The sequence below is a fragment of the Pygoscelis adeliae genome, unplaced genomic scaffold (genome assembly GCF_000699105.1).
Source record: "Pygoscelis adeliae isolate BGI_AS28 unplaced genomic scaffold, ASM69910v1 Scaffold38, whole genome shotgun sequence".
NCBI lineage: Eukaryota > Metazoa > Chordata > Aves > Sphenisciformes > Spheniscidae > Pygoscelis > Pygoscelis adeliae.
In genome coordinates, this window is record NW_008825614.1 from 4,948,332 (window position 1) to 4,961,807 (window position 13,476).

General features: G+C 38.6%; 1 protein-coding gene across 1 annotated transcript in view; it reads right to left on the reverse strand.

Moving 5' to 3' along the window:
- Positions 1 to 12,809, reverse strand: part of BCAT1 (branched chain amino-acid transaminase 1, cytosolic) — a 43,034-nt gene extending 30,225 nt beyond the window's left edge. Inside the window, exon 1 of the mRNA XM_009332834.1 lies at positions 12,756 to 12,809. Within this exon, the coding sequence (XP_009331109.1) occupies positions 12,756 to 12,809 (54 nt within the window). The remainder of the gene's footprint in view (positions 1 to 12,755) is intronic.
- Positions 12,810 to 13,476: the final 667 nt, after the last annotated feature.

Consider the following 13,476-nt stretch of genomic DNA (forward strand, 5'->3'; position numbering starts at 1 on the left):
CTACCCAGCTTTTGCAATAGCCTTAAGTGGATCTGGAGCTGACAGCAGCCTCTGGCCAGAGCTGTTACTCTCATTACTACATTCCTACCTTTCTTACCTTAGAGAGCTGTCTTGGGTAGCTGCAGATGGCAAGTGCGTATTTTGTCCTACTCTTTCCATCAAGTTTTGCCAATGCCTTCCCAAATGATCCTTGGCTGAGGTTATTTTCACTGCACTGAAACTACTAGACCATAAGCAGTAGGTTGAGCAGCTGTAACAGGTGTAATTCATTTGACGTACCCAAACTTTTCTAAACACTGTGCTGGGCCAAGCATTTCTATTGCTTACTTGAGTAAAAACAGAACTGGCAGCCTCAGCTGTAAAATAGCTTACAAGTTACCTAACTATAACAGCAAGTTTCAGCAGAGATCCTCAGAACATTAATATCCACTGTGAGACTGACTGTAATCTATTCTGATGAAGTAAGTAACCTCCTTGACTTCTAGTCAAGGTGATTCATTCAAGATCACAAAGCAACTGCAATTATTATTTTTTATTACTTATGCTGAGTTTGTAAGCATATCCTAGGAAAGATCAGGGCCTTCTGATGCAACAACAGACATGGAAGCGTAGGCAAAATTGAGTAACTTGTTTTGCCCTTGCACTTGTGAACAGCCAAATGTGGTTGCAGCAGCAGAGCAAATTTTGAGGAGACATTACAAAGAGCATGAGGAATTACTATAAAGGGTAAAGGTAACAAAGCATAGTCGGGGGAGTTGGAGAGAACGAGGCTGGGACTAGACAGAATGGTTTTGAGGAGGGCTGCAGGGGTGAGGATGTCGTTTTCCTGCCGTTCAGTCCTTATGGCTGTGGCACCCTCATCATTGCTTTCGGGCCCTCCCCAGCACACACATCTCTATCCCAGGAAGCCATTCCTTCTGCTGGAGCAGCTACTTTCGCCCTACATCACCTTCTGCCTGGCCTCCTGAACCTGAGGCTCCTCCTATATGACAGACTGAGGAGAAGAGGTTTGCACTGCCAAAGAGAAGCAGTGGTGGGGAACTAGGTTGAGGATACTAACTAGGCTGAAGAAAGTGCCTTGTTAATTCACCTTTGGAAGCTGAAACCCTCTCTTCTCTTAAACAAGTTTTTTTTGGCCTTGCAGCCAATGAGCAAGCTACCACCTTTCTCCTGTAACTCATTCAGCTCCATTGCTTTCCACATGTCGAGCTGCAGGTGGCAGAGGATTGCCCCCATTTTCTTGCTGACCTGAGCAGTGATCTTAGCTGGCTGAAGAAGCTCATCCATTAGATATTCCAGCCCAGCAGCCTCATACAGCAGGGTTCAGGCTACTATATGTTGCACACAATTGCTCCTGTAGAGCAGCTGCTATGAGCAGCTCACAGGGAACTGCAACCTGATCCAGAAAGAGCATTCATCACATAGGCCTGCTTTCTGTAGGCAGACATCATGAACCATGCTTAACAGTTACTACTGCACACAAAAAAAAAGGCTTGTGCCAAACAATTGGCAAACTCTGAGAGGAATCAGGGATGACATGCCAACTCCTCTATCAGTGGCATCAGAGCAGACAGCAGCAGTGCTAGGCTATGCAACTAGAAAGTAGGAAAAGGTTATGGAGGCTGTGTGCGGTGTTAGGGCAACTGGTACTTTTCTCCTCCTTTGGGACAAAATAAGCCATCACCTGTTCTGCCTGTTCCTAAACCCTGTCTTAGAAATAGAAATGCTGAATACCGCTCCAGTAGATGAAGCCAGCTGCAACCTCTTCTAGCAGGTGTTATTTTTGTCTAATTTGTCTGACTTACTACCTCTCAGCTCTATCCACTAATCGCTAGCTGACACCACAGCAGCATCTACTTGAGTAAAAAAGAGGAGATTTATGTCCTATAGGCCTTGGGTAAACCAAGGTCTGTGGTTTTGTTTCTTTTCCCATCCCCACCTTCTTTTGAAAAGACTGCTAGTTTTCTGGGGCAGAGACCATCACTTTCTCTATAAGGCTAAGCCCTGTATGGCTCTGATCACAATAATAAAGTCTATAGTAGAAACAGTAAGAACAATAAGAGTTCTATCAACTCAAAATAGAATAAGACAGTTAAATTCTTAGAAATCTATTACTAGCTTGTAACTATAAAAAGTAATGTTAATGTAAGTGATCCTATAATCCCTTTACCATCATTACTATTTCAAATTTACAGCAGAGCCTGAGGCTTGAGAATGGAAAGTGTGCCAAGACATAATAAGATTTGAGCAGTAAGAAAGCCCCAATTTTCCTACTATGAAAAAATAAAGAGAAACAACATACAACAAAAATATCTTCTGCAACCCCAGGAAGAATACCCAGAAATCTTTCAACATAAAGCTTCCCTAAGACTTCATCTGAGAATATGTTAGCACATGTAATTGGACTGGAGCCTGGAATCATTGCATCAGGTTGACTGTACACAGGGTAATAAACCACAGAACAAATAACAGAGCAAAAGGGACTCAAGGCTCTGAATCAGTTGTGAATCAATCATGGAAACAACAGAAAATACAGCTGGAAGGACTTTGTCTAGTCCATCCTCTGCAAGGCATCTAACCTAAACTATTCATAACAGGTATTTATCAAGTATTTGTCAAACCAAAGAATGAGCTTCTGCTACACTCTGCAAGCAATGGGAAGAAATGGAGAAGGGCACAGCATACTGTTGGCTTCTTTAACCTTTCCCCTGACCTGATGGATGCTCCAACTCTGATGCAGGAATGTTTGATTTGGAACAGTAGGCAGGGAAGTAAACCTGCTCTGACAAGACGACAGATAAGTGGTTGGAACTGACATAAACTTCTTGTCTTAGAGAATGAAAAGCGCACCTAGGGCAGCAGCCAGATGAAAATGCAGTCTGAAGCTCCTAAAACACACCAGAAGGGAAATAAAGATGTTGGAAAGCTACAGTCTGGCTAGACTGTGGAGAAAGCATTGAAGAAACAAATCTTGCCCAACAAAACACTCAAGCATATGGATAATGCAGGATATCATTGATTTCAATGGCACAAACTAAATTTTAAGTGTTTTTCTATATGTGCTAAAATGTTGCCCTGCACCAACTCCTATTGACTTGATCCAAAGCCTATTTAAGTTAATCAAGACCACTTCCTCCAACTTTGTAGGAATTTGGATTGTAAGGGAGACAAAACTACCTGAATCTTTATAGCCTCACCCATTTCTACTGCTTCAGGAAAATTAAATGGACTAGTAATGGTTTGGGTTTTTTTTTTTTTGTCCCTCACTCATTAGTCTGTTCTCCATTGACACAAGTTTCAGAAGATACATATTTTTAAGTTAAGAAAGATGAGGGAGTGGGGTTCCTACAGATCCTAAGGAAACCTTCTACCCGATACTAAGGAAATCTTAAGGAAAGCATCTATTTGATTTTAATGGGGTCTATCTCCTCTACTCCAGTGAATGGTATTTTCAGATCTACAAAAAACAGTCATCTAGTAATCTCATCTATCAAAGAATTATATAAAACATTTCAAATATGACTCTCTCTTTAAAATAATAACTACCAAGATGCTGATAAGACATAGGAACAGAAATTATTACATTTTGGTCATATAAACTATTTCTGTTTGCTAACGGCTCTTCCAGTTAACTAAGTGGGGTGATCAGGAAGTGTGAATAGGGAGGAAGTATGAGCCGGCTTTAATGCAGTCATTGCACTGGACCGAAAAACACACCGCTTGTAGCTCACTGTTACTGCTGGTCAAGTTAGCTATATAAAAATCCTCTTTGGCCATGCACTTCATGTCTGCAATGTAGATATACCTGGGCTTTTGATTACAAAGAAGCAATTCCATATAGAACAGTAAGGGAAATCACAGAATGCAATTCTGCAATAGCCCAATTCCTTGCACAGGAAGTCCTCTCATAGACTCATACTCAAACATTTCCATAAATACAAAACTAGGACCATTCTTCACTAATGGAACACATTAACTAATTACACTATTCATATTATTCACTATTAGTATCTACTGCTTCTTCTCAAAAGATCCGACAGCTTGGTTACTGCAATTCCTGATGCTGTGCTGCTCCTTGCCTCACAACCACTGTATTTCTGCATTGTAGCATAAACACAATGTTCCATTTTTAGAAAGAGTTTGCCTGGGAGAAGGTTTGAGCCTAACACAAGCTGAGGGCTCACACTGGCCTGTGACACGAAACTGGAATAGAGAGATCTGTGACATTTCACAGATACCACAGTTTTGTACAGCAGCACAATGTTTTACATGTTCAAATAATGCTGTATGAAAACAAAACTTATAAATTTGGTCCACAAAGATTTAAGACTCTACTGTCTCCTGGTTCAGGAAACACTATAATTTCTATCTCACACGAAGAAAGTGAAACAAAAAATGAGATATTTACATCTAAGCTTTTCTAAAAAAGTAGCCATATTGAAGGAAGAAATGAATTGCAAACCTAAATTTCAGACAAACAAGTTGGAAATATTTCACCTAAGTAACCTGGCCAGTCACAAACATGTTGCGTGGAATAGCTGAGAATAGAATCATAATCTCACGTGTCCAAGTCCTGAGCAGTTGCAATTAAATCTTCTTACCCTGATTTTAATAAGCTTGCACACATGCAGGGAACGGGATTCATGGAATGAAGGCATTCAGAATTTATCGTTTCATATGGAATTTCAAAAACTTTTGGGAATATAAAATGCTTTCATGGTACAGTCTCTTACGTAGAGGTTACAGGAATAATTTCAAACATTCAGTTAACCACACCTGCCTTTTTCTCTTATCCCATCTCCCCCTCACACAGGTAGACAGAAGGTAAATTTACAATTTGCCATGAATTTCAATGTTTGATCTGCCACTGAAACTGCCACATTTTGCCAATTAATTCCATTCAGTACTTTCCTAGAAATAGGGACTAAGTATGGGATTAAGATAAAAATCTTCCAGCTCTCTAGGCTGTTAGTTCATGGGAGTTAGGAAACAGAGATAATTTCAAAATCAAGCAGAAAGGCCAACAGAATACTATGGAAAAAAAAGACTAAATTCTCCTCCTAAATTGCAGTTCCTATTCATGTGTGTTCAGCAAAGAAAACATTTAATATCAATTCTGGGGACTTGATATCACAATGACATTAAAATTTAAGAATTCTTGGAAATAGGTATGGACAACATGGATTTTACACATTTTGGAGTCTCATAATTTCCTTTGGGAATCACTGGCTGGTGCTAAAGCCCTGCATTTTAAAAGCAATTCTTTACCGTGGTAGAAATAAATCCAGAAAATTAGACAAGCCAAATGGAATTTCCAAAATTCTAGTACAATTTATCTGCTTTTACAGACACCAACTATATCTTAAGCTCCTAGATAAAAAGAAGATAAAGCATCACTTCCTTTGTGCTATAAATCAACTCAGCCAAACTGTCCACTGGCTGTTTTTCTAGCATCTTCCTTTTATCTTGGCTAAAAGCTTCTGTTATTTGCTGAAGACAATTAGCTTTATTTGCAAATCCTACAGCTTCAGATAGTGGGACAATCAGTTTCTCTACTACAGCTTAGAAAACCTATTTGCCAAAAGCTTGCAAATATTTGAAGGACGTTACCCACCTGAAGAGAAACACAGAACTACTTGCCACCAAGCTAAAACTGAAGTGAGCTGCCACAGATCTCAAATGCCACATTATAGATGGGTTCCCGGTGGCATGAGAAACCTACTTGCAGACTGTTGGGAAATCATCCCTTAGTGTATCACGGAATAATCATGGTGAATTATTTTCACAGCACTAAGGTCTTGTTGTTGCTCAGTAGCATTTCTTGGCTACTACGATCCCGAAGCAGTGACGCTACTGCTACTACTCTGTGATAACAAGCTTGATTTAGAAATACTGACGTGCCAAGTAGAGCCATCAGCAATACTAAGCTGCATTAGTGTATCCTCCACCTGTGCATGCAACTTGCATGGTCTCCTTCAGGAAAGCCACTTTCTCCTAGCAACCAACAACCACTGAAACATTCATTAACACATATTGGGCTTTGTTTCTTCTCTTTTGCCAAAACAGGATGCTCAACTGTAAGTGCACTGCGTGTTGATCATTACTGTGTCCTAGACCCATACTTTCCTAATAACTGGAATGAAAGCAGAAGATATGTAAGTCAGTCTTGCCCAGCTATTATTAGTAATATTCAAAAGAGTTTGTGCAATGCCTGTGTGGATGCAGAATACCACAGAAACCACTCAGCACTCAATCTTCTCTGTGCCGTAGCTCGTTTCCCTCTTGGCAGGTGAAGATGAGGGAATGGATTTGATTGTAAATCACCTGAAGTAATTCTGCAGCATATACATACCCTGCTAAGGAGGCATAATCAAGTGATACGAAGGCACTGTGATCTAATAATATTATTACTCGCCAATCTTTTTTGATTCAACACATGACAAAAAGCAAATAATTTTATTGCCATTGATGAAAATCTAGAGTGAATAGACTCAGCTGAAATCAAGATGAAATCAGAATGACCTTTTCTAAAGCAATGCCCAGTCCACAAATGCTAAATACTGTTATGACAACAACAGAATTGGCCTCCAGCTTGGCATCCTGATCTGACAGTGGTTACAGCTATGTACTTACATGGAAATGATACGGAGATGACCTACCAAATGGTAACTGACACACTTTTAGCTTAGGAGATTCAGACTGGACATCAGAAAAAAACTTTTTCTTAAAGAGAGTAGCACAGCACTGCATTCAACAGACAAAGCCACAGCCGACCTGGTCTGGTGCTGATGAGAGTCCCACTTTCAGTGGGAGGATGGACTAGATGGCTTATGGTTCTAAGACACAAAATATTTGGAGATGCCTTATTGTGTAACATTATACACACACACATACAGATATCCAATTGGTCGTCTTTCTTTTACTGCTTCAAGACAGTTTATATAAAAGCAGCTTTCCTATATACACGTTTCGGGGAGCTACTGCTCACACAGCATCAAGATATTGGTAAATTTCTGTAATAAATTTTTCCCCATACAACTTAACATAAAGGAAATGTTCTATCTGATCAATCAAAATTTAAAATGGGGTCTAGTATAGAATTTAAAATGGAAAGGCAGAGCATTCTCCTAACACCCCTCCTAACCCCAAAGCCACAGAAGAATCAAGAGCTGCCACACGATAAAAAGTCTCACTGAGTGCCCATATGCTTTGGCAGGTAAATAATTTATTGATGTCAGTAGAAAATGACAAATTGAGAACAAGCTGGAGAGGAAGAGATGTGGAAATATATAAACCATGTAAACTGCTTTATATTTGTTAGCCTTGTACATAATGTGGTAACTATAATGCATATATGTCCTCATTCCAAAAACATTTCAGCATTCCCTTGATCCATATGCTCTGAGCATGTCAGAAACTTTACCTACTGCTCATATAAAATGAAAACACAAGAGAAGTGCTATGTGCTTCCTCAAGTCTTCAAGGAGTGGAACTTTCACCATGTAACTCTAATGTTGTGGCAATGTGATACAGTCAACTAGTTCAGATTTTAAAAAGATGTTTCAAAAAATGAGACTATTCTGTATTTTATACGTTTTTAATCTTTGCATTGGAGGGGGAGGAATTTTCTTCTTTAAAAAAAGGGGGTTGGAGAATTGTTTATTCTTTATCTCTGTCAGCAACCTTTTCACATATAAAATAGTTTTCTAAAATAAAGCTTAAAACTGTCTAATATCTCAAAAAGGATTGGTCCCTCTCCCAATTCCCAGAGTAAGGAATCCGATATGCCACTATATTTCGCACAAATTATAGACACACTTGAGTTTCATTAGTATAGACGTGGTAATGAATCACAGTAATGTAGTTTCATTAATGTAAACATAGAAAATGCAATAATTAGTCAGGTTTTCCTTTGAAAGACTGTTTTGAGATTAGGCGTATCTTTCTCCACAGAAGAAAGGAATTTTTCCAACTCTTTCTAATGTACACTGTATAACAAGAAATGCTGCATACTGCAATAACATCTAACCTACATCTTAACTGCATAGATTACTCCTGTAATACTACCTTATTTATAATTTTAACATTTCCAGGGTAAGATATAGACCTGTTCTTTATCTTTAATGCTATTGCATTATTTGTCAAGAACGTGAAACAAGGCAGAGGACTGAAATCAGCACAGTATGTTTTGCATAAAGCCAACCAAGTTCACAGTAATTTCATGCAAAGGCTACACATTTTAAAACATGCAACTATTACTAATTCCTATTACAACGAACAACTACGTTTGTGCGAAGAGTCCTCTAAGAACAAGATCAACGTCTGTAAAACTTTCATTAGCAATCTCAATTTGAACCACAAATGCCTGTATTGGAAATAAATTTCCAGTTTCTTCATACTTCACCCAGAGGTAAAATATGCTTTAGATTCTGTGGAAAAACTGTCAGAGAATTTTGTTGCTTATTTGTAGGTTATACCTATAGCGTGGAAATAATCTTTATGTTCTAATTTGTACAATACCTAGCACAATGTCAGCTAGTTCACAGCTTGGGCTCTAAAACATTATAGTAATGCAAGAAACAAATACTAAAACATACATCATTACAGAATATTCACTATATCCAGCACCTCACACAGCTAGACATGAGCTAGCTTCAAACTGGAAGCCGTGCAAACATATTAGCATAGCACTGTATTCAGTCTAGCAAGTCCAAGATCTCAACAGGGATTATTAGTTTGAGCACAGCACTGCACTAACCTGCCTGTACAGCTTCCAGTCTGCCGTGGGCTCACATCCCACTGGCTTGGAGCCTGGGAAGGTTGGGTCTGTCTGCAGAAGACTGTGCGGGAACACTCACAGTTATTTAGAGTAACATGAGGAGCCATTCAGATACAGAAGCTCCACTTAAACATTTTTCATTCCACTACCACAAGTCTCCATGTTAGCCAGTCAATCCAGATCCACTTGTAAACTACAGCTGCTTTATTCTGCTTTGGCGTAGCAGACTAGCCAGTATTCCCTAGAAGGCCTGCACCATTTTGGTACACTAAATAGGCCGTTAAAAATTAAAACAAAAGAACTGAACTTTGCACAATTAAGATGCCCAACTAATTCTACATAGCTTCAGATAATTAAAAACACAGAAAAACATAATAGGAGTAGATAATACCTTCTTAAAGTGCTCCATGTATCAGTCTCTCAAAGGGAAAATGTATTCCATGACAAAAGGTTACATAAAAACTAAAATCATCTTTCTGGATACAGATTGATAATGTGAGGGAAAGAAAAAAAGGCAATCATAGATGCCTTTAGTTTCTTAAGACCAAGTATTATGAATTAAAAGTCAGAGCTAATACACACATTAAAAGAAACCAAATTAGAGTTACATATGGAAAGACCGCTACCTTATCCCAACAACATTCATTCTGTCTTGTGACAGTACCATAAGCAGAATGAATGCATTAAAGAAATTACCAGATTTTTTAATCATAAACATTAAGTGCCTCAGACATAACTATGTGCTATTTCATGGTATTACTGAATGCAAAAAAACATGTATAAGAGCAAAACCAGATATGTGCATTTCTTGATTCAACATTCTGAAATACATTCAGTGGTACAGAGGATGAGTGCACTTGCCATTACCGGTTTCATACTCCCCTCCTAGAGATCCAGTGCTGACAATAGGCAAAAACTACAACTATAACTTCTTAGGTTATGGTCACAAACCACAGCCAGTTATTTAAATAAATGAATATATAAATATGTGCATACAACAGTTGGGGGAGGGAGGAAGATTTCACTCTAGTGGAAGGAGCTGGGTAGATAAATCCTGGAGATCTGACATTTTCTACAATACAGGAAACACTAGCATAATCACTATTTCCTTCGATGTTTCTTATCTGTTCCAAGATCACTGGTCATGCGTCAACTCTAAATGCAATACATTAAGCATCTTGTAAATCACAGACCTGTCAGGATGAGATTTTTAACTGCAGAAGTGAGTCAAATTAAGGTATTTCAGTAGCAGTTAAAATGAACAAAGTGCCAATTCTGACCTATTGACTTAAGAGAAGCCCATGTAAATCAAAAACAGCGAGCAGGTAGCAGAGGGGCTCACTGCTTGCTAGAAGCTGTAGGTAGCATTCGTTCCTTCCCTCCCAGTGTATGAGGACTTTCTGAGTCCACCTTTTCACATCAGGCAGAAATTGCAGTAAAATTCAAAGAAGCTCACCTCACCGAAAAAGCACAGCACTTCATTCCAAAAAGAAATGTCTTCAGAGGGCTAATCTGGCATTCAAACGTTGGGCATCATCCACTTTAAACAATCTGTTTTATGTAAGCGTAAAACAAAACCATAGCCTGTTTTCTACATTCCCACAATCTTGGATTACTTAGCTTACTGGCACAAAATTGCAGCTTCCTTCAGCAGTCAGCCCCATGGGTCAGCGTGATTCCTTTGAAATATTATTAGCTATAGTTTCTGAAATTGTAACCGTAACTGTCTTCCACAGAAATGTTTGTGAAGTTCCCTAGAATGAATCCAGGCTATTTTATCTGTCATTGTCCGGGGTTATTTTTTCCTTCATTTATAAAGTTTTTCTTTTTATTTTGACAATGAAGTTAAAGAGACTGCAAATAATTATTATAATGCATGACACTGCAACCAGTACCTGTATTCCCATCATAACTTTCATACACACACACACACACACCCCCAGTACAACATTTTCTAAAAAACTGTACCCCTTTCTGGTGACTGCAGCTAATCTTCAGAAACAGAGCCATAAGGCAGGAATGGACTTACAAATTAGACTTCAGCCTGAGCCAGCTGTTTTTTTCTAGTATTATTCCCTTTGCGACCATCTGTCCCACCTGCTTATATATTTTTCCCCTCACACAGACTCTCCACTACAATGATTTGCCATTCTGGCTGACATACAAGTATCGATGGAAAGGAAACTGGATTAAATCCAACTTTGTGCCACCCAATATTTGGAGCTTTGGTAAGGCACCTGCTTGACTGCTGGTATAATTAAATCTGCCTTAAGCCTGCTTTAGTTTATGCCCAGCTCACCTACGACACAAACACTATCAGAGTTTGTTGCCACTCTGTCTATCTTCCTTCTGGACTGTGTCAATGAGTGGAAGGAAACAGTACAGTGCAGTTACACAAGAGCCTCCTCTCTGTAAAGCAATTTTTGATTTTAAATACACTAGCACACTCTACTGAATGAATCTACTGAGATCTATCTTGTCTATTTATTAAAGGTGAATTCACAAAACAACTCTGCACTCTATACTTGTGAATTCTTGGGGTTTCAAAACTGGTTGCGTGCCTGGTTTTGTCAACATTTTCCAAATCAGACCTTCTGGCTGAAAAGTGATCCTAAATCTTCCTTCTTGGGCAGAATTGCCAGCGAGACACAATGCAAAGAAATGAGGAAGAGAAGAACTGGGAAGGGCTGAGAATGGGGAAAAAGAAATTAAATGGCATGTCGCCACACAGTGAAATTCTGTAGTCGTGGACTCTCAAGAATTCTTTGCTGTTTTCAATGAGACCAGCATCCAAATAAATCTTATCAAGGAGTCCAACACATTTTCTGCAGCATTTATTTTCCGTATCTGGTTAAAGCCTGGCAATTAAAAGGGAAATAACTACTTAAGCGTAATTCAGAAGACTGCACAGCAATGACACTGCCCAAAAAATCAGGAAGAACATGACAGTTACAAAGTGTATCATTATAATTTCATCTCATGAACTGCTGACAATAGTCAGCAATAACAGGAAGGGAACTGCTGAAAAAGCACAACTGAGGTCACCTTTTTCTGGGTACTATTTTTAAACATCTGCAAAATATAGATGAGGCTTTTTAAAGATTGTAGAGCAGGGAAAGAAAGGGGGAGAAAGAATTACAGATGTGTGACAAGGAATAAAGGCAAAAGAAGCATAAAAGAGAGGCAGAAAGAAAAGGGAATGAGGACAGAAGGTAGAATTTAAAGGAGCACATGCTGATGAGCTTTTCATTTCCAACAGAAAATTAAAAGTTGACATCTGTGTCCATACAGTGTTTAAAATGAGCTCTTAGTTACTAGCACTGCATTCAGGAAGGAGGCAGAGGAAAAGAGTGATATCTTAACTGAGCTCAGTTCTAAGCAGAAGATTAAAATAAAAAAAGAGGGATTCAATTTCATGTCAGTTCCTGGCAGCTGCTCAGCATTCCTTATTATCATAGCCCTGTTTGCTTGTTGAGTGCTGATAATGTGCCAGAGCTGTGGTATACTTTGGAGTCCTTCTGAGATCCTTAGCTCTGCAACTTTGAGACCAGATGGAAAAACCTACTTTTGAACACCATTCATAATGCCAAAGTTTAACAAATAATAGAGTGTTACATAGACTTTGTTTGGAAAACACCTTAATGGGGAGAATCAATCTTTATTTCTATTGCTTTTGAAGCAGGTAAGAGTTAAAAATAAAATCACCTATACCATTTTAATTTTTTCTTAATGACAACTAACCTTTTAGCTAGTATCTGAAACTATAATAAATTAAAGTTCTTCTTGTAATATTCTTAATTTCTACATTGAAAATATTTTCAGCAAATGCAACTTACAGAATTATTTACAGAATTATGACGTTCAACCTTGTCAGTAGCTATGAACGTCTGCACAACAATCACTACCATGTTACGGATGCTGTCTGGCACCATCTACTGAAATGCTTCGGACACTTATCTTTTAACAGGCAACATACCTTGAAAGATTCAGTCGTATGCTTTGCTGTTTCTTCCGAACATTCTCCAGCCATGCACTCATTCCGACAGCCCTAGAAGAAATAAAACCAGAAGAAATCAAATTCAATGCACATTGCAGAAAAGTTGATACACATTCAGCTAATTCTTTTTAGGGACAGATTGTATTGAATGATCACTCAGACTTTGTCATCAGTTAATATATTAGCAAGAGCTTCTTGGTAGTTTCTTAGCACAACTTTCCACCTTCTAGGTTTTTAGTTTTAATTCAGTTGCATTATTTTGCGCAACTGTATTTCAGGGCTTTATAGGAGAGACAACGTCTTAGATTAGATTACCGCTCTGAAGTGCGGAAGGGTATGGGCATCATCACAAATCTTTCATTCAAAGCTGAATAAATAAATCGTGTTTTTACACAATTCCATCAGATCCCAGTTTCTCTACTAAAGCATCCACCTAACAGATTTGCTTTTGCCTTTTCTCAGAGAAGCCTGACTAGGCAGAATGGAAGAAAAAGGGAAAGAATTGTTTCTGTTAAATCCTTCATTAAATGAAGACAGTGATAAGGAATGCCCACCTACATAAATACATAATCAGAGTATTTTGAATTATCTACTATGTTGAAGTTAAGGGTTCTGCCACTGACCATGCTAGAAAGGAGTGATAGTTCTCACTATCACTCTATCACTATATCAGTGATATATCTCACTATCTCAGTGATAG